Source organism: Ovis canadensis, chromosome 2 (genome assembly GCF_042477335.2).
Source record: "Ovis canadensis isolate MfBH-ARS-UI-01 breed Bighorn chromosome 2, ARS-UI_OviCan_v2, whole genome shotgun sequence".
Lineage (NCBI taxonomy): Eukaryota > Metazoa > Chordata > Mammalia > Artiodactyla > Bovidae > Ovis > Ovis canadensis.
The window spans coordinates 17568534-17590973 of record NC_091246.1 but is presented as its reverse complement, the minus strand read 5'-3'; the positions used below and the strand labels follow the sequence as shown (position 1 = coordinate 17590973).

Here is a 22440-nt window from a genome sequence, read left to right as displayed (position 1 = left end):
ATGAATGTTAATTTCGTTTCCCCTGAAGTGTTTTTCTTTAATCTGCATCTCCTTAAAGCAGTAAAGTTACATCTCTATAGAACAAAGGTGCAGTGGGTTATAACAAAGAAGGTACTTAACTCAAAGATCTAATGTTGCTAATACCAGGTCTACTACTTGTTTTTCTATATACCAACTATATCTAAAAATAAAGGATATGAAAATTTGGCAGCAAGTATTGGCTCAACAAATGAAACTTTTAATCAGTCCTATTCTAATGATTTTGACTCCTCGGAAGCCCCTACATTCCTAGGATGTTTTAAGCTTCCTGTGCCTCCTGCGGTCAGGAGGCCTCAAACAATCACATGCGCAGCTGTAGGAGTCGTGCAGACAGGCTAGAAAGCCATCAGGGGTTTTTGGATTGAAACACTCTTTCAAATGCAGAAGACTAAAGCCCTGAATTGACTTTTTCTAGAGAATATCAGAAGAGTGGAAAAGCAGGCAGATTCTTATTTTTGGGGGGGGTAGATGCTCAGGAAATTCCCGGGGGGAAAACCTGAGGTCTGATTAGCCTTGCCATCAGAGCTCTGCCACATGACCTTGTCACGGGTGGAATTCCTCACGCTGGCTCCCGGCACCCCCTGCCCCCCCCCCCAAAATCAAGGTATTAAAAACATATATAAGGAGTATTCCTGCAATGGTAAGGAGTCTGCCTTCAGTGCAGGAGACCTGGGTTTGATCCCTGGGTTGGGAAGATCCCTTGGAGAAAGAAATGGCAACCCACTCCAGGATACTTGCCTGGAAAAATCCCATGGATTGAAGAGCCTGGCAGGCTACAGTCCATGGGGTTGCAATGAGTCGGACACGAGCGAGCTACTTCGCTTTCACTTGAAACGTTTAATTCCATTTCTAGGTATTTCTGTTATATATACAGTCACAAATAATGTTGCTAGTGGTAAAGAACCTGCCTGCCAATGCAGGAGACTTAAGAGATGCGGGTTCAACCCCTGGGTCAGGAAGATCCCCTGGAGGAGGGCATGGCAAACCACTCCAGTGTTCTTGCTTGGAGAATCCCATGAACAGAGGAGCCTGGCAGGTGAAGGTTCATGCAGTGACGAAGAGTTGGACATGAGGGAAGTCGGCATGCACGCACACACGCACGTTGCAGCATTATTATAGCAAAACACAACCTGTTAACAGTGCACTACCATGGTTGGAGAAGGAAAAGGCACCCCACTCCAGTACTCTTGCCTGGAAAATCCCATGAATGGAGAAGCCTGGTAGGCTACAGTCCATAGGGTCGCAAAGAGTTGGACACGACTGAGCAACTTCACTTTCACTATGGTTCTGATGGATTCCCTTTTCTGTGTTGCTGCACAAGTTGTATACTTGTGTAAATATATTCTGCATGTGAAGTTGCTCAGTCCCCCACATTGGGGGCAGACACTTTAACCTCTGAGCCACCAGGGAAGCTTACCCCCTCCCAAAATGTTATATAAACCATTTTTGGAATTGGCTTCCTCAATTAGAGAAACTTTTCCTTGATATTCCAGTCCTAATGTGCCTGACTGGATCTCTGGGACAAGAACTCGGGAATTGTGTACATTCCACTTTTTTGTCCAACTGTCCCTTATTACACCTCATTTTAGTTTTACACTGCATGGTACTAGTAATATGTTTATGCCCATTTTGCACAAGGTCATGGGATTAGATAGTACCTCCAGGTAACCCTACACAGCTGATACTGTTGTAAATGGGAGGGTTTTCATGATACCATGAAATGGAAAGAAGCCCAACAGTATATATAGCATGATACCATAGGGATGGGCATGTACACTGAGACTTGGGCAAGAAAGGGGTCCCTGCCCTGATCCTCAATCTCAGGCTGTATCTTTCCAAGGAATGAACAAGTGAAGCTGGTGAAGAATTGTGTCCACTCCTGGTCTATGTTCCACTACCCACTATGAACGTGACAGCCAGGATCCCATAATCCCCTGTCCCACCAGCCCAAAGCTGGCTTCCATAACACATGCAGGCCTCTTCCCCAATCCATCCTGAAGACATTCTGCGCTACAGACATATACCGCTGGACTCAGGGGAGGCAGTTCAGGAGTTTGGATGTGCAGACTGGGGTGTCCCACTTTCATGCTACCAGGACCCTTGGGCAAGCTGCAGCTAGAGGCTGAAAGGAAACAGTCCCAGGGGACTTCAGGGAGAACAGGCTGACCTGGTTCTCCTGTTGTCGCTTTCTAGCACATGTCTGACAATTCAATCTTGAACCTAAATTTCTGTTCCTTGAGAAGAAATATTTATCAAGATAGAAGTCTTTATGTTATATGATTGACTCTTAGGTATTTAGACACTTAAATCAAGATTGGCCTCCATTTCTATCTACTCTTTGCCCCAGACCCCACCGTGTTAAGAGTGGGCCAGGATGTGTATGTGCTACTGTGTCTGAATGATTTTTAAAAGATGGATATCTGCTAATAATAGGGACTGTTTTTACCAATCCTTGTACCCCTCCCCTACTGGACTGGCTAACCAAGTTACAGTAACTGTGATTCACAGTGAGTTGAAGGCTCACGGCTGGGCTCCCCTCTGGTATACTGGAGAAGCACTGCTCCTGCCAGTTGATTAGTATGTATACCTCTAGTTAGCTGTTTGTTCCCCAACTTACTTGTGCCAATGGCATTATTGTATAATTTAAATATTACATAAACCAATGGAATTCAAGTATGAAAAGTTACTTATAAGGAAGGTGGGGGGGAACTTCAGTGATGAAGATGAAGTTACTGATGAGTTAGTTGTATCCAAGATAATTGTAAATTATAGAGGATTACAAAAAAGAAAAAAAAATCTAGGACTCTGAATTGAGATTCCTTCACTTCTATCTTTAAGTTCCTGGTCCACTTTAAAGAAACATACCAGAAGGTATAGATGATCCATTATGTCTCTGGTTTATGTAAGAAAAGCTAGTCAGTTGGTCCACATTTATAAAGACCGTAGTTTAAATCAGCAGTGTTGGGAATTCCCTGCAAGTCCAGTGGTTAGGACTTTGTGCTTCCACTGCAGTGGACAGAGTTTAGATCCCTGGTCAGAGAATCAGGTCTCCTGAATGCCTGAGGCATGGCTAAAGAAAAAAAAAAGACTGACTAATGTAATCCTTTATTATAACTGTCTTTTTTAAACTTTACATAGAACAAGACTTTTTATGCACTTTACATTTATGAACCTGATAACTTTTCCCTTTTCTTGTTTATTATGACAGTTTTCAAACATGCATGCATACATGCATGTGTCTGACTCTTTACAACCCAGTGGATTAACCCGCCAGGCTCCTCTGTCCATGGAATTTTCCAGGCAAAAATACTGGAACCGGTTGCCATTTCCTTCTTCAAGGGAACCTCCAGACCCAAAGATTGAATCCGCATCTACTGCATTGACAGGCAGATTATTTACCACTGAGCCACCTGGCAGAAGAGTAGAGAGGCTATTTATAATGAACACGTTTATGCTTATCATCTAGATTTATCAATTGTTAACATTTTGCCATGTTCATCATTTTTAAGTTCTAAAAAATTTCACCCATAAGTACTGCAGTATTCATCAATGATGACGACACAGCCACATTCTATTAACATTCTTAGCAAAATTAACAGCAATCCGTTAGTATCATTTAGGCTCAGTCTGTATTAAAATTTCAGTTGTCTCAAAAATGTGTTTTTATGGTTACTTTTTAAAAATCAGGGTCCAGACAAGGTCCATACATTGCATATGGGCATGTCTGATTTTGCATTAGTTCCCTCCACCACCTTTTAAATGCCACTGATAAAGAAACTGGGACATTTGTCTTGTAGAATGTCCCACATTATGAGCGATTCTCTATAGCATCTGTTAAATCGAGAGTTATGGTTAAATGTGGGTTCAATTTTTAGGCAAGAATCTTTCACAGGTAGTGCTGTGTACTTTCTGTTACATCACATCTGAAAGTGCATGGTGTGATGATGTCCCAGAGTTAATGATAAGGTTGATCAGTGGGTTCAGGGGGTTCCAGCCTAATGCATCTATTAAGAAATTCCCCATCAACATTTCAACTTAATTTTAGCCTCTGCTGATGAGGGTGGTGGTTCTTATTTCACTAGGAGTAGCAATGAGTGTTCTATCATTCCTTCTTATTAGTTGGAATTCTCATTAGCATTCTGATTAACACTGAAATCCTGTTCTAATAAGAAAGGCAGGATAAATGCTCAATGATTTTACCAAGTTTCAGGGTAGTGAGTTCATGCCCTGGCAGTCTTCAGTCTTGACTAATGAGTTTCACTTGTAAGGAAACATGAAGTCAAGAATTTCTATGTATGTTTTGTATTTCAATTAATGGCAGTTACTCATTTTGATGCTCAAAATTTACCATCTTCAGTCCTTTAGGTGAACACCTGTATCCAGTAAGCCCATGAATCTTCGGTAACTTCCTTCCTCTGAGTGTTACCTACTTTTTAAACTAACCTACTACTAGTCCAAGTAATAAGAGGGCTCTGTGTAAAACTGAGTCCTCTAAAACAGTTCCTCTGGTGACTTTATAATTAACCTCTTTATCCCAAACCTTATTTCTTATTCCCCATTTCAGAACTGAGTGTCAAAAGGGGGTACTAACGAAGCAGGACCCTAGGGGACCTTCCCTGTGACAGACAACTCCCCCACCCCCAACCCACCCACCATGTCCTCCACCTGCCTCTTGTTTGCAGAAAAGCTTTAGTCTCCCAGTGATTCTCAAAAGGCTGGCTCAAGAGTTAATGATTAGGAAACAGGAAGATGTAGAAACAAAGATGCAAAGAACTGACTCATTGGAAAAGACCTTGATGCTGGGGAAGATTGAAGGTGGGAGGAGAAGGGGACAACAGAGGGTGAGACGGTTGGATGGCATCACTGACTCGATGGACAGGAGCTGGTGGACAGGGAAGCCTGGTGTGCTGCAGTCCATAGGGTGGCAAAGAGTTGGACAGGAGTGAGCAACTGAACTGAGAAAGAAAAGCAATTGGGCCAGGAAACTGGCAACAATTTAGACTATAAACCAGACACAGAATTATCAAACTCACAGTTTGCCTGAAAGATACAAAAGTCTGATTTACACAGCCTTAAGTTATTTTAACAGGAAGCCAGCCCCCCACCTAATGAAAACTGCTGACCATAAGCACATAGACCACACACTGGTTGAAAACAGAAGATTGGTGATGCTGGAAACTTCACCTTGATGCCAACCAATCCAAGAACACACAAGCTGGTCACGCACCCTGCTCCCTTCCTCACACTGCCTTTACAACATTTGTCTCCTAACTAGCAACTTGGAGATAGCCTTAGGACAGCAGACCACCGTCTTCCCAGGTTGCGGGCCTCTTGAATAAAGCAAATTTCCCTTTTCTACTAACATTCGGCTCGAGTACTGGCCTTCTGAGCAGCAAGCAATGGAACTGGATTCAGTACTGGTGGTGTCTGGTTACATACAAAATAAATCAGTATGTACACAGAAAACTGCAAGGAAAAGTAAGAAACTGATAAGGAACATAACCCTGGGAAGTAAGAAAAACACTTAATTTTATGCATTTCAAAAAAAACCAGTTTAGATTCATGTGCATTATTGAGCATTTCATAATAGTAGCATTCTTCTAGAAGGCACAAAAATGTATATATCATGCATCAAGTTGGAAACCAAGTTAACCCACTAAAAATAACTCAGGGTGTAAGAAAATGTATATACAGTATTAGGTATTAGTACAAAAATTGTTATACATACCAGCACTACTACTATTATAAAATGCTGATTTCAAAATGAAAAAAAAGTTTAGCAAACTACTCAGATATATGAGGAGAGTATTTTCAGTTTTCACCCTGGGCTGATAATATAAATTTTTGTAGAAAGAAAATTACAGTGATTTGTTTAGTGCTTTATAGTTTTCAAAATTATGTCGAAACTGATTCATATGTGTTCCTTTACAGTAATTCTTTGGATTACAGTTAAAAGTTAGTCCAGTCTGGAACTGAATGTGTATTTACAGAATTTAACAGGAGTGTAACAGTTCGCTGGAGCTTGGATGTTCCCCAGGCACCTCAACCTCAAGAGCAATATTAACTCAGTTGTTTTCCATGTGGATCAGTGGTAAAGAATCCGCCTGAAGACTCAAGAGACGGGTTTGACCCCTGGGTGGGGAAGATACCCTGGAGGAGGAAATGGCAACCTACTCTAATATTCTCGTGGGCAATCCCACGGACAGAGGCGCCTGGAGGGCTACAATGCATGGGGTCGCAAACAGTCGTACCAGAATTAGCGACTACACAGCTTAGCGACTCAGCACGACGATCGTTTCCCACTCCATCCCCCGTCTCACCCGATGGCACCGAAACCAGAATCTGGAATTACTCTGAATCCCTCTGCAGAGCATACACACTAAAAAATTATTCGTTGCTTATATGAAGTTCATATTTAACTGGCGTCCTATATTTTATCTGGCAAACCCACACACTTTGGGGAACACACCTCAGCGGGTGCCTCTCCAATTCTTGGACCACTTCCTAAAATCTCAGATCGCCTCTGTGCGCTGCTGTAGTAGTTACCGAAGCAAGAGATATTATTTAAAAAAAAAAAAAAAAGGCGTGGCTACGTAGCTTAATCCCCCAAACCAGAAAATTTCCGGGTTCAGTAAACTTCGGGTGGTGAGGAAGCGCCAGGGATCGTAGACCTGCCGGTGGCCGTCTCCCGAACGTGCTTTACGCCGCAGACACCAACCAGACCAGTGCGCACGACTCCGCGCTTGAAGGCCCCTTTTGCAGCAGTTGCTGTGAGTGCCGTAAAGCGGAGTTGCCGCCGCTGTTGGCTGAGGTAAGGTGTGAGAGGCGCTGCTTAGTCTCCGGGGACGGGCGGGCATCTCAGGAGGGTGTCGCCGGTGGCTCGGCTGCCGTCACTGGGCATTCCCCCAGCTCTCTGGGCACCTGCCCTGGCCCAGACAGGGCACAGGTTGAGCGCCTTCCGGACGGGGAATACTCAACGTGGCGGTCCACGAGCACCTCAGGGAGGGTGTGCTCGGGCTCCTCCCCTCGCTGCCGCGCTTCTGATCGTGTCAGCCGCTAAAATCCTCCTCCCGGGATAGGACCAGATTTGGACTCCATCTAGACCCTTGTAGGACCCGGTTGGGGTCGTGACGTTTGAGTAGGGTCGTGAGAGCCGTCTCGGGGTTTGGAAAAGGATCTAGGGGGAGGAGGAGAACGTTGCAGGTTGTGGGGCCAGTGTGTATAAAAGTGTACAAGCACGAAAGGAGCTCTCAGGTTTGGGCAGCTCTGCGTATTAGGGGAATGGCTGGAGGGATGGGTGCGGAGACGGGAAGCCAGGAACGTGGCGGGAGCTAAAGAGGGGGCTCGACTGGGAAGGGCCTTGATGCCCCGTGAGGGAGTGTGACGTGCTTTCGCGGGCAGTGGGGGAGCTACTATACCTTTCTAAAGATGGGTATTTGAATTAGTCATCCCTTTCTCTCTTGCTTTTCCCCTGGATTCAGCTTTCAGTTCAGTTGGAGGAGTGTTTACTGACGCATCCATTTTGTATGCTTAATAATGGGATGGACACTGCTTAATAATGGGATGGACACCGTGTAAATAAAGTTTCATATGGCACTGACATATGCCTTTTGTTTGTATTATCAACGCGGGGTGTCGGGAAAGACTGACAAATAGAGAGCTGACGCAAGCTTTGGATAGGAATCCGGGGAACTGTGTTCAGATTTTGTCACCATCACCAGTTCTTAAGTAACACAAGAGAAGTCACTTTTCTCTGGGCCTCAGATTTCTCAGATTAAACAGAGAAACTCGATGATATCAAGTTCTTTTTACTTTTTAAGATAGTAGGTTTCCAAAGAATAAGCATCAGCCAAAATCACTGCAGATGGTGATTGCAGCCATGAAATTAAAAGACGCTTACTCCTTGGAAGGAAAGTAATGACCAACTTGGATAGCATATTCAGAAGCAGAGACATTGCTTTGCCAACAAAGGTCCGTCTAGTCAAGGCTATGGTTTTTCCAGTGGTCATGTATGGATGTGAGAGTTGGACTATGAAGAAAACTGAGCGCTGAAGAATTGATGCTTTTGAACTGTGGTGTTGGAGAAGACTCTTGAGAGTCCCTTGGACTGCAAGGAGATTCAACCAGTCCATCCTAAAGGAGATCACTCCTGGGTGTTCCTTGGAAGGACTGATGCTAAAGCTGAAGCTCCAGTACTTTGGCCACCTCATGCGAAGAGTTGACTCATTGGAAAAGACTCTGATGCTGGGAGGGATTGGGGGCAGGAGGAAAAGGGGACGACAAAGGATGAGATGGCTGGATGGCATCACCGGTTCGATGCACATGAGTTTGGGTGAACTCCTGGAGTTGGACAGGGAGGCCTGGTGTGCTGCAATTCATGGAGTCGCAAAGAGTCAGACATGACTGAGCGACTGGACTGAACTGAACTGTGAACAAATACAAAAGTGAGTGATGGAGCAGTGCATTAGAAATTGGGGAAAAAGAAGTCTGGGATTGGGCTGTACTTTGAGGATGGATAGAGTTTGAGTCATCCAGAACCATCTCTATTAAGCACCATAGATAAAGGTAGAGGCAGCAGGAATAAGCCTCTGGGAGGATAGAGGACTTGGGGAGGATGGCACTACATGTTGAAGGAACTTCAACTGAAAAGAAAGTGCGATGTGTTCTAAAAAGAAAAAAGGAATGAGAGAAATGTCAACAATACACAGAACTTGATTTTTTGGATCTAAGTGATTGATATTTTGAACCTGTGTTTCTAAAAAGTGAATTTAAGTGCTGTTGATAAAAATGAGAATTCTATCAAAATTCTAGGGTGTGATAATGTATTGGGAGTATGGTGGTGCAGATTGTAGTTTTGTGTTGCCAATAACTAGCCTCTTGGGCTGTCATTGAATTCTAGATCCTATTCTCTTCTGTAAAATAATGTTGTTAGACTTAGTGGTCTCTCTTCTCTAAAACTTGTAAAATGTGAGCCTGTGACAGTGGAGAACTGTTCTCTTCTGAAGAGGGCAGGGAGATAGTTGATGGAGAATAAAAGGGTTAAATTTGAGGTGTAGGACATAGAGTTAAATATTTAGACAGCTGGAGTTTAAGAAAGTTAAGTAGTAAGGTTTCTCTCTAGAGATGTTAGTTAAAATCTTGAAAATGAGTTTGCTTTGAGGGAGAGACTAAAGAGTCACTATAGGATGTGTGCGTAGATAGGAGACTAGAGAAATAGGACTACATTTTGGGGGTCAACATTTTACTAAAATAATTTAACAGTATTTACAGTAAATATTAAGCAACCATTTATGGGAACTCTGGCAGAAAATAAATAATTCAGATAGATACAGTCTCCACTGTCATTCTGATGTCTATTCAGAAGTAATATCATTTACATGCTTATTTATTCAACAAATACTTATGTTTCATGCCTGGAATGTATAATGAAGAAGGCAGATGTTGTTCCTGTTGTCCCTGCATGTAAAGGCCGTAGTGTCTAAATCAGTGCTTTTCAAATTTTAATGCACATATGAATCACCCAAGGATCTTAAAGTGTAGATTAAATATAGATTCTGAATCACGGGGCCTGCAGTAGGGCCTAAGAATTTTTGACACGCTCCAACATGATGTTGATTTGTTGGTCTGAGGACCATGCTTTTAAGTAGCAAAGATTAAGCCATTACTACTACTTATTATCTACTTTATTAATAATTTTATTGTCTTTATGAAAATAATATGTGTTCATTATAAAAATATCAGGACAGTGTAGAAAAGCATAAAGAACAATGTAAAAATCACACCAATCTCCATACTTAGAAATGACCATTATTGATATATTGGTGAACATACATCTAGATTTTATGTACGTACATATATTCACACTTACATATTGTACTAAGTACTTGATGCATGCTGAGTCATGTGTTTGATCCTGTTAGCTTTATAGTTTTACTGAGATCAGTACCCAAACATCCTCAACCAAGCAGTTAAGTACTTGCATTCTTGGGGGAAAGACTTTACCCAGTTACATATAACTTGGTTTAATGCTATTCTGTTACTCCAAAAATTGGGAGATATTAAAATAATGAAAGCTTGTGATGTTGTAGGGGCTGTAGTATCTGTTAATTGAGCCATAGAATGAGAGAATTTTTTTAAGTTTTTTGGAAAACTTGGTCATTTTTTTCTTCTCATTACAAAATCAATTGATATTCACATAAGATAAATAAAAAGGAAAAAGAAAAACACCTACAGTCCTCCCAACCCAAAGACAACCACTGTTCTTACTCTGGTATGTATGCTACTAAGATAGCTCTTAAATGACCCGTGAAAATGACGTATGTAAACTATGTTTGGGTCAAAAGAAATCCTTGGTTCCTCAACTTTCTGCTGCCTTTGCAATAACCATAATCTTTTGTTTATACTATAGAGTTGGAGAAGGCAATGGCACCCCACTCCAGTACCCTTGCCTGGAAAATCCCATGGACGGAGGAGCCTGGTAGGCTGCAGTCCATGGAGTCGCTAAGAGTCGGACACGACTGAGCGACTTCACTTTCACTTTTCACTTTCACGAGTTGGAGAAGGAAATGGCAACCCACTCCCAGTGTTCTTGCCTGGAGAATCCCAGGGACGGAGGGACGGGGGAGCCTGGTGGGCTGACGTCTGTGGGGTTGCACGGAGTCGGACACGACTGAAGCGACTTAGCAGAGTCTTATAGCAGGGAACAACTCACAGGTTGCCTGGTGTCTGTAGGGTGTACATAGAACCCAGTAATATTTGTGAACTTAATGGAAAAAATGAATGAGGGGACAAACCAGACTGGTCTGTGTGACATAAACTCTGGCTGTCACTCTTCACCTGCTGGTACTTGCATTCACCACTTATCTCAAATACTTTTGTACTGTTCTGGGGACACAGCTTTTCTGGGGTGATGGAAATCCATCATAAATCTTTTACAGTCTATGTGTTTGAATTCTACAGTGGAAGAATATAGAATATGAAATACTGAGGAATATGGAAACATGACAGCCTCCTGTCTCAAGGAACTGTAACTGATTAAGACTGACTACAGAAATAATACAACTACAAGTGCTGTATGGATGTAAATGAGGGGACCTTTAGTTATTGGACAGCAAAGGGAATGACTAGTAGACTAAAGGTCTACTAGTTTTTTGTCTACTAGTTTTATTGCTAGCATTTATCATGTTAGAATTTATCATGTTCTAGGTACTCTTCAGTGCTTTACATGTCTTAATCTGACAGAACAGCCCTGTGAATTAAGTAAATTTATAGATCCATATTTTTTAAGATGGAGGCACAGAGAGATTAAGTAACCTGCCTAAGAACATATGTATAATAAGCTGCAAGTGGCAGAGCAGGATTTGGATATAGTAGTCTGTCTTCAGAGCCTATGGTCTTAACTACTCAAAAGACAGTGAGAGAGCCAGGGTGTTGGGGAGAAACTATTACACACAGAAGGAATAGCATAGACAAATGCACCAAGGTAAGAAGGCGCTGTATCAGTGGGCTCACTTAGGGGATTAGTACTCAGCCGAGGAAGTCCTGAAAGCAGGGGAAAGTGACACAAAGTGTCACTGTAGAAATGACCACTTTGGTCCCTAAGATGGCATTTCAAGGAAAGCCTAGTAGTAGAGTACAGTTCTTCCTCAATTTGATAAACTCATCATAAATTGAAAATGCGTTTAATGTACCTAGCCTGCTGAACATCACAGCCTAGCCTGCTGCTAAGTCACTTCAGTTGTGTCAACTCTGTGCAACCCCTAGATGGCAGCCCACCAGGCTCCCCTGTCCCTGGGATTCTCCAGGCAAGAACACTGGAGTGGGTTGCCATTTCCTTCTCCAATGCATGAAAATGAAAAGTGAAAGTGAAGTTGCTCAGTCGTGTCCTACTCTTAGCGACCCCATGGACTGCGGCCCACCAGGCTCCTCCGTCCATGGGATTTTCCAGGCAAGAGTACTGGAGTGGAGTGCCATCGCCTTCTCTAGCCTAGCTTACTTTAAATGTCTTGAGGATACATATGTTAGCTTACACAGATGGGCATAATCATCTAATATGAAGCCTATTTTATAATAAAGTATTAAATATTTCATATAATTTATTGAATACCAGAAATGAAAAGCAGAGTGGTTTTTTAAAGTATTAAATATTTCATACAATTTATTGAGTACTACAGATGAAAAGCAGAATGGTCTTAAGTGTCAGTTATTTACCTTGTGATCACATGGTTAGTTGGGAATTGTGTCTCACACTGCCACTGCCCAGCGTCGTGAGAGATTATGTGGCACTTATTGCTAGCTGCGGGAAAAAAAATTAAAATTCAAACACAGTTTCTACTGAATGCTTGTCACTTTTCCCCCACTGTAAAGTCAAAAACTATAAGTCAAACCATAAGTCAGAGACTATCTGTATTCATGTAGGAGGCTTTCTGTTTAGGCAGAGTTAATAAGGCCTTAAAAGTTGGCTAACTATACTGGAAATGGGAAAGAAATGACAGCTTTTAGAGAAGAATGTATAGTTTGTTGACTCATTAGCTAAGGAGTTAGAACTGTAAAAACTGTTTTAAAGATAAATAATTGAGAAAATAGGGATACCATTAACAGAATAGAGGGGCAAGTCATGAAAAAATCTGGCTTGAAGGTGAACAATGGAGTTTAAGAGGACATCACCAGCAGTCTGGTGAAATATTTGTAAGTAGTAATCAGTCAGTAGACACGGGAAGTATATCTAATTAAATGATTAGGAACAGCGAATGTAAAGAGAACATCCATCCAGATTTCATATCAAACACAGAACACTACACTTTGTAGGCAGTGCCACTTCCTTCACCCTTTTACTTTGTCCTCGTAAATCGGTCCCCTCCTGTCTTCATTTTCTTTCTTACCTAGGTCTTTCCTTTCAGATGTTCTCTAAAAGCTCACTACTCCATAGTCATTTCAGAAGGAGTTGCTGTGTATTTTGGATTTTTCTGGAGCATCAAATGGAGAGACTAATTTTTTAATCTTCAAATGTCAGCATTTTGAGAGCGATTATATTGCAAAGCGTTAAGGAGTGAGTGGTAAGCAGATGAAGAGACTTCTTAAACCCTTACAGTCTAACCTTTGCTTCCAGGTTACTGACCGTCTTGCAAAGTTAGCAATGAAAGAAAAAGAACAGTATATATAAAAAGGACCAGCAGTATTTGAGTAAGATGGATAGCATCTGTTGCTACTGGGGTGTTTTTGGCTTAGAATAGCTGAAAATGTTGACTTTTTTCCCATCTTCTCTCTGAATACATCTTCAGAAGCATTTTCTCTTTATGTCTTCCAGTTTGCTACCTTATTTCAAAACAATGGCTTTGATTGTTTACACTACCCTCTTTCTTCTCTAATTTAGCCTCCTGTTTTATTTTGCAGTGCAGGACATATTTGAATCTCAGTTCTGTCACCCACTATGCCTTCCTCGCATTCCTCAGTGTTCCTGAGTAAATTGGGTCTAGCAGCATTGAGGGCACCAGGCTAACACACGTCATCTGCGAATGTAACTGCACTGCTAGGGCTGGTCATTTCTTGTTCAAGGGCCTCTGAAATCAAGAGAGGTGATCCAGAAGCCACTAGTGGGTAGAAGTGTAATAAAAAAGTCGGACAGCTTGACATTCTTTCAAACAGATCCCTATCAAAATAATCCTCAAAAGAGTAGTGGAGGACGGGTGTTACGTTAAGGCAGATGCCAAAATTTTTTGTGCTATTACCATCAAAGAACAAGTGATAACGTGAAATGGCAATGGGAAGCTGAAAGAATATGAAATGCTGCTCTTGGTTGTAGTAGGAGCCTGAGAACTGTCTTGAGCTTCCTATCCTATACATCTTTCCTTCAAATTTGTGTGCGGCTGTCATCTTACCACTAGTTTTTTCCAGGCTTTCTCATGCCTTGATACAAATTGATAATAAAAGACAAAAGAAAGGGTAAAAGAATGTGTTTGTTCTTGGCTGGAGGTGACAGTCTTGGTCTCTAGTTACCCCAGGCTCAGAGACTGATAGGACTGATAACTGACACCCATAACCCATTAAAGGTTCAATTGGGAAGCAGATCTGCCCATTCCTTTCTTCTTAATTGCCAAATCCTAGTTCATGCACTAGTTAGAGCCTGTTTCCAAGTCATGTAAGGCTAATTCTGCGCTGTAGTGTGAAAGTTGCTCAGTCGTCTTTGACTCTTTGTGACCTCATGGACTATATAGTCTCCAGGCCAGAATACTGGAGTGGGTCACCTTTTCCCTTCTCTGAGGGAATCTTCCCAATCCAGGGATCAAACCCAGGTCTCCCTCATTGCAGGTGGATTCTTTACCAGCTGAGCCACAGGGGAGGCCCAAGAATACTGGAGTGTGTAGCCTATCCCTTCTCCAGTGGATCTTCCCGACCCAGGAGTCAAACTGGGGTATCCTGCATTACAGGCGGTTACTTATATATTAGCCTTTGCATATTTCCATTAGAACTTGAAGATACTTAGGTACTTAAAATTCATAACTCCCCTTAAAGTCCCCATTACATTTTTTTAAAACATTTTCTATCTCCCTCCACCATCCCATCATTTAAATTTACTATCTGTGTAGTGTTCTTCTTTTCCATTAGACATGATATACTGCTTTCTTTATGAAGCTTTACCTAAGTATAAGTGAAAATACATTACTTGTCCTCCCCAGCATTTTTAATATCTAAAATGTCACATGTAAAGAGAAATGTATACACAAATAATATTTTTCTTTTGGTTAGATGCTATATTTCTCCATATGTTATTTTTAAATGTTTACTGTTCAGGAGTTAGAACTAAGTATGGGCATTAAACTCTAAAAATTCACTTTTTCATATTTTATATTGTTTTATTATAAAAGTTCCTGTAGGACAGAAAACTTTTAAAAATAAAACTTAAAAAAAATAGTTTTGTGTTCTCTTGAACATTGTGCAGTTATTTGAATATATGGAAAATCCCACAGACGAGGAGCCTGGAGGGCTGCAGTCCATGGGGTCGCTGAAGGTCAGACACAACTGAGCGATTTCACTTTCACTTTTCACTTTCATGCATTGGAGAAGGAAATGACAACCCACTCCAGTGTTCTTGCCTGGAGAATCCCAAAGGACGGAGGAGCCTGATGGGCTGCCATCTGTGGGGTCGCACAGAGTTGGACACGACTTAAGCGACTTAGCAGCAGCAGCAGCAGCAGCATACTTATTATTTCTGGATATTAATTCAATATCCAGTGTGATAGGGGAGGTAATTCATGTATTTTAATAACAGTAATTCAAAACAGAAAATAGTAAAAGCCTTAGGGTTAGTTTCCTCTCTTGGTGCTCCATAGTAGCCTGTACTTATTTCTTCATAGCCATTACACTCTTGATAGTGTCTCTATATTTATCTCTAATACAGTCTAACACAAACCAGAATAGTGTTTCTTAATAGATGTGAAGGTGGTAAGGATGGTGGTTGTGCGTTTTGGAAAATACTTCCCATGCTGTTCTTTAGGACTTCTTACCCTTAACCACCATCAATCACCATTCTTTTAAAAACCCTTATATACTCATCTCTAAAATCTTTGAAGATAGGGAACAGTATTTTACTTATTTTCTCTTCAGGGCTTAGCATTTTGTTGGCATCTCTCCCTTTTAAGGTAGACAGTAAATATTTATTCCTTGCAAGAAGGTAAGACTAGTAATTTATAGCTGGAAGAGATTGCTTCTGACTTGGAAGAGCATGAAAGACTTCATAAAGGAAGGTCATTGAGAAGAGCTGTGTAAAGAGGTATAGAACTGGTTCTCTGGAAATAGGTGAGAATACTTCAGACAAGAGGGAATGAACAAAAGCAAAGAGATAGCAAAGTGTCGTGTGTATTCCAGGAATACTTGGGCAGAGACAGACACTTGGGCAGTATGTGAAGTGGGAGAAAGTCTAGAAAATTTGCCTTGTGTTCAGTTAGATTGTGAATGCCCTTGAATGCTTCTGTATTTGACCCTTGAACAGTGCAGTCACCGGTGCCAAACCTCTGTCAACTGAAATAAAAACACACATCGCGAGAGCTGTGAGTTTCAGTTTTATTTGGGAGACAGTCTCAGATAGTTCTGAGTAATTTCTTAGAAGAGGAAGTAGATAGGGGAGGTCAGTAGATACATAATTTTGCAAAGAGGTATGTGCACTCGTGCACACATCTCTGTAGAAGTTTACTTCTAGTCACAAGGAACATGTATCTCAGTTAATGATTTTAGTGTTTTTCTAAATATGGGAATATGTAAGAGTCCAGCTTCATAAACTGTTCTCCTGAAATATTTCCAACTATCTAAAGGCCTGTTTTCCCAGAGGACAGAGTGCTTCATCCTGCCCTTCACCCTGAATTCCTTTCACATATATTATAGGTTAGCAACTGCATTGGCTAAAGACTTGATTCTTGTAGAATTGGATGGTAGGCACCATCCTTTACACTGTCAGAAATCTACATGTAATAGAGTCAGCCCTCCATGTCTGCAGTTCCATATCTACAAATTAAGTCAACAGCAGATCGTGTAATACTGTAGTGTTTATTATTGAAAAAGAAATCTGTGTGTAAGTGGGCCTGTGTAGTTCAAATCCATGTTGTTCATGGGTCAAATTTATGTGAAACTTGAGCTTTACTTGTAGGTGGTAAGGAACCATTGAAAAATTTTGATGATGTAATTTGATTCATTTATCAGCAGCTTGGTATGTCTGTCAGTGTAAGATTATGAGTAGGCAGAAAGTGGAGCCTGGGACATCAATTAGAATTAAGACATTTGTACAATTAGAGTTTAAATTAGAATGACAGTGAAGAAAGAAGAGGAAGTTGGTACAAGAGATATTTTAGAGGTAAACTCAATAAGCTTTGGCCTCTTAAGTATAACATTAGTCATTTTAAAATGGTAATTCCATTCCTAATGAAGAGATAGTGCTAGCGAAAAGGAATGTTTTGATGGGCTAATATTCTTATCTTTGCAGTTAGTTGAATTGGTTTGGCATTTACAGAAAATAAATAATGAAATAAAGTTAATTGGATATCATCTTGATAATATAAATGTAGTTGTGATTGATGATATATTTTGGAGATTTAGTTCATGTAAGAATTAATAGTAGGTTAGAGTTATGTCCAAAAAGAGAACAAGATATTAATTTTGACTATATTTTTCTATAGTGGTTTATATAGGTCTTTTATGTTTTCTTCCCATTTGTTAATTCAAGCACAGGAAAGACTGGACTATAGCACACTCCAAGTGTTACTTTAGATTTTAGGAATCAGAGTACAATACATTGATGTACTTTTTAACATAATTACAAAAAGCTGAGCTGAAATACTGAAAATAAAGGCTGTTCTTTTTATTACCTTCTGAGATATCCTTATCACAGTACATATTTGACTATCTTTACTTTAGGAGGTTTTAGCTGACAGCAGAACTAATACCATTATTAATGTTGTTTGATGTTGCTAATTTTTACAGTTTTAGGAGATAGAATATGATCATGATTTCTTCAGTTATCTTTGCTTGATGCATTATCTATAAATCAAGTAGATTACTCACATCACTGGTGATATTTCTTTTAAGTAGTTTGTTGGCTTTATGTAACCTCATTGGATGTTTGCTATATATAGACTTTCACTCTGGAAGCCCATTTAGATTGTTTCAAAATCCTACGAATTCTGCTTTAAAGATGGCAGAGTGAAAACATTTGTGCCCTCTTCTTCCCTGGTGGCTCAGAGGGTAAAGCGTCTGCCTGCAATGCAGGAGACCTGGGTTTGATCCCTGGGTCAGGAAGATCCCCTGGAGAAGGAAATGGCAACCCACTCCAGTACTCTTGCCTGGAAAATCCCATGGACAGAGAAGCCTGGTAGACTATAGTCCATGGGATTGCAGAGTCAGACACGACTGAGCGATTTCACTTTCACAGCAAGGAAAATGAGAGACAGAGATGTACAGTTGACCGTTGAACAACACAAGTTTGAATTACTACATGTGGATTTTTTTCAGTAGTAAATACTACAGTATTATATGACCCCTGGATAGTTGAATCCACGATGCAAACCACATATATGAAGGAAACGCAGATACAAAGGAACGTTTGTATATGGAGGACCAACTATAAGTTATATGCAGATTTTTAGCTGCATAAAATGTTGGCATCCCTAACCCCTGCATTGTTCAAGGGTCAGTTATAGTTACATCTTCAGTAGGACTAGAGTCCTGTGTCCCAAATTGAAATATTTGAGAACTGTTTGTGAAATGTAAGCAGGAAGAGATTAAAAGAGCATTCTGACAGAAAGAGATCTCAGGTAGAACTGACAGAGCAATGAAAGATCTGTTTACAGTGGTGTCAGGGTGCATAGAAAAGCAATAGGAGAAGCTTCCTTGGAATGTCTGGCAACATATTCTAGCAGGAAAGGAAGAACAAATGAGAAAGCACACAGATACACGATCTTTGCAGGAAGCGCTCTTTTGATGAGGCAAGAAATAATGGCTAAACATCTTTCTCTTCCTTGTTCTCACATACATTGTCTCTCTCTTACACACGCATGCACAGGACACCCTGTGTCATAAAGAGCTCTCTTGTAGGCTAGAGTGACTACCTTCTAGTCCAGAACACAGCCTTAATTGTTCCTCCTACAATCCTCTTGCAAATAATTGGCCTGGGTGAAGCTCATGTCTCATTCAAGATAAACAGTGATAAAAAGAAAATGAGTACAATATGTACACAAGTGTTACAGAAAGAAAAGCAAAAAGAAATGGAAAAACGTGTGATGAAGACCCATGAGAAAACTGTAGTGGCATAACAAATTTAAGGAGACAACTACTTCTTTAACAGGGTCCGTGGTAGCTCAGCTGGTAAAGAATCTGCTTGCAATGTGGGAGACCTGGGTTTGATCCCTGGGTTGGGAAGATCCCCTGGAGGAGGGCATGGCAACCCACTCCAGTATTCTTACCTGGAGAATCCCATGGGCAGAGGAGACTGGCAGGCTACAGTCCAGGGGGTTGCAAAGAGTTGGACACGACTGAGTCACAAAGCACAACACAGCCACTTCTTTAAAACAATAGAGAAAGCTAACTGGCTAGGAAGAAATAGTAAGACAGTGGTAAATAATGAGTCATAATTTGGCAGAACTCAAGAAAGAAAAATAAAATCAGGAATAAAAAGCCGCACAGGAAACAAAGGAGAATTAATATTGTTGAAAACTCAGTAAGGGATATGACGACAGGCTTTTGAAAGTTGAGCAAAGTGAAACGGGAATGAAAGGAGATGAAACAAATGCTTAATTGTAGTTCTGGAAGTAGAAATTCAACATTAGAACAGAAAAGTATTTAAAACACATAAGAAAACCTGTTGCAGAGAAAGAAATCTTGATTCTACAGATTGGAAGAGCACATAATGAAGAAAAACTACTAACAATCATTAACATCATTACATAACCTAGTTTTTAAAAAATTGTATTTCAAAACTAAGGAATGTGTTCTTTGCTCATCCATTAAAAAGATCATCTTGCCTGTAGTGCCAGGGAAAGGATCACATACTGTGAAAGGAGTATTTAGTATTGCAGGACAGTGGTCCAAGTCCTGTAAGTCATCAGAGGAAAGAGGGTGTAACCGCAGAGCTAAACTATTAGTTGACACCTGTTTTTGAACAATGCAAGAACCTGTTTTGAACAACAACTCAAGGTAAATAATGCCCATATTCTAAGGAGAAGATGAATATCAGCCATCTAATAGATGAACAGAGATGACACAGTGAAAGGGCAGGGAGGGAAACATAATAGGAATAAGATTTTAAAAACAGATTTGTATTACAAAATAAAAGAGAACTATAGCAAAGTGAACTAATAAAAATCAGGATTAAAAGGAGAGATGTAGAAAGTGTTAATAGATTCCCTCTTATTTTTTAGCTGGAGAACTAAAGACACAGTTTACGCATGAAATAATAGAAGTATTAGTATATAGTTAACGGAGAAGGCAATGGCACCCCACTCCAGTACTCTTGCCTGGAAAATCCACGGACGGAGGAGCCTGGTAGGCTGCAGTCCATGGGGTCGCTAAGAGTCGGACACGACTGAGCGACTTCATGTTCACTTTTTAGTTTCCTGCATTGGAGAAGGAAATGGCAACCCACTCCAGTGTTCTTGCCTGGAGAATCCCAGGGATGGGGAAGCCTGATGGGCTGCTGTCTGTGGGGTCGCACAGAGTCAGACATGACTGAAGCGACTTAGCAGCAGCAGCAGCAGTATATAGTTAAAGGAATAAAGATAAACATTTGAAGAACCAAATGCAGTGTGTGTGAACAAAATCGAACAGTGAAGAGGAAGTAAGAAGAAATAGAACTGTATTAAATTACTTGTTCTAAAGGAATAGTCAGATGGGACCAAAGATGAACAGAAACTTTGAGGAATTCCCTGGTGACGTAGGGGACATGGGTTCAGTCCCTGATCCAAGAAGATTCCACATGTCACAGAGCAGCTAAGCCTGTGCACCACGACTACTGAGGTCACGTTCTGGAACCTGCAAGCCATAACTAATGAGCCCCTGTGCCACAACTACTGAAGCCTGCACACCCTAGAGTCAGCAGGTTGCAACTACCGAGCCCGTGCACCTAGAGCCTGTACTGCACGAGAGGAGCCACTGCACCTGAGAAGCCCACACATCGCAGCCAGAGAGCAACGCCTGCTCTCCACAACTAGAGAAAGCCCGTGTGCAGCAATGAAGACCCAGTGCAGCCAAAAAGAAGTAAACAAAGCAGTGTGTACATGTGAAAGAACAAAATTTTTTATCATGACTTTTTTTACACTTGCCAAAAACTGAAAATGTATATGGGATATTTATAAAAACTGACCACAACCTACATCACATTAGACAACAGAGCTGTTACACAGGTGATGTTCCTTGACCAAAAATTTATTTTTTCTTTGGCAGTGGTTCTTAGTATGTGCATCAGCATCACCTGAGAATGCATCAGAATTGCAAACTCAGAGGCCTCACCCCAGTTCTACTAAATCAGAAACCCTGGGGGAGAATCCCTCTCATCTCTGTTGGTCAGTTTTTATGGGTATCCCACTTGAGTTTGCAGTTGCAAAGAATGCCATGATAAACATTTTTGTTCTTCCAGCTTTGGTCTTATATCTGATGATTTCTTTAAAATAGGACATTACCAGAACCAGGAAGGAGGTGAGCTTAAACTGAAGCAAGGTCGGTGAACACCGGCGGCGCCCAGATTTGAAGAAACATTTCTAGGTCTGCGGCGCTTGCAAGTCCTTTTCTACTGGAGGTGTAAGCCCGAAGGCCAGAATCCAGAAATGGGCCGCCGGTCATCAGATACTGAAGAAGAAAGCAGAAGCAAGAGAAAAAAGAAACACCGTAGACGATCTTCTTCCAGCAGTTCTTCAGATAGTAGAACGTACAGCCGAAAGAAAGGCGGAAGGAGATCAAGATCAAAGTCAAGATCTTGGTCCAGAGATCTTCAGCCTCGCTCACATTCTTATGATAGAAGACGCAGACATCGATCAAGCAGTAGCTCTTCTTACGGCTCTAGAAGAAAACGAAGTCGAAGTCGTTCACGGGGTCGAGGAAAATCATACAGAGTTCAGAGGTCTAGGTCAAAAAGCAGAACAAGAAGGTCCCGATCAAGACCTCGGCCACGTTCCCATAGTCAAAGCAGTGAAAGGTCAAGTCACAGAAGAACACGTAGTCGGTCTCGGGATAGAGAACGACGTAAAGGCAGAGATAAGGAGAAAAGAGAAAAGGAAAAGGATAAAGGTAAGGACAAGGAATTACACAACATCAAACGTGGGGAATCTGGAAACATCAAAGCTGGATTAGAACATCTGCCACCAGCTGAACAGGCCAAAGCAAGACTGCAATTGGTTTTAGAAGCTGCTGCAAAAGCTGATGAAGCATTGAAAGCCAAAGAAAGAAATGAAGAAGAAGCAAAGAGAAGAAAGGAGGAAGACCAAACCACCCTGGTAGAACAAGTAAAGAGTCAAAGAAATTGAAGCCATTGAAAGTGATTCTTTTGTTCAGCAAACATTCAGATCAAGTAAAGAAATCAAAAAGTCAGTGGAAGCTAGTGAAGTGAAGCATGCAGCAGCCACATCAGGACCAGCATCAGTGGTGTCTGATCCACCCAGTACTGAGAAGGAAATAGACCCAAGCAGCATCCCTACTGCTATCAAGTACCAAGATGACAATTCTCTGGCTCATCCAAATTTATTTATTGAGAAAGCTGATGCTGAGGAAAAATGGTTCAAGAGATTAATCGCTCTCCGACAAGAAAGGCTAATGGGCAGTCCTGTGGCCTAAAGTAATATTCATGTGGTTGAATTAACAGTAACATTGGAAATTTAGGTTTTTAAATCCTAGTATTAACTTTTTACTCTTAAAAATAATTTAGCTGAT

At 41.1% G+C, this 22440-nt stretch overlaps 2 protein-coding genes across 4 annotated transcripts in view; both read left to right on the top strand.

Annotated features, from left to right (window-relative positions):
• Positions 1 to 6802: 6802 nt before the first annotated feature.
• On the top strand, positions 6803 to 22431 carry LOC138433249 (serine/Arginine-related protein 53-like). The gene is given in 3 exon segments (XM_069575530.1): positions 6803 to 6850; positions 21190 to 22018; positions 22020 to 22431. Coding segments are annotated over 2 exon segments (1002 nt in total). The 5' UTR covers positions 6803 to 6850; positions 21190 to 21341; the 3' UTR covers positions 22345 to 22431.
• The window catches only part of FKTN (fukutin), an 88090-nt gene continuing 72467 nt past the window's right edge, over positions 6818 to 22440 (top strand). For all 3 annotated transcript variants that reach the window (XR_011254217.1, XR_011254216.1, XM_069575528.1), the window contains exon 1: positions 6818 to 6850. The gene's annotated coding sequence lies outside the window, so the exon portion shown is untranslated. The remainder of the gene's footprint in view (positions 6851 to 22440) is intronic.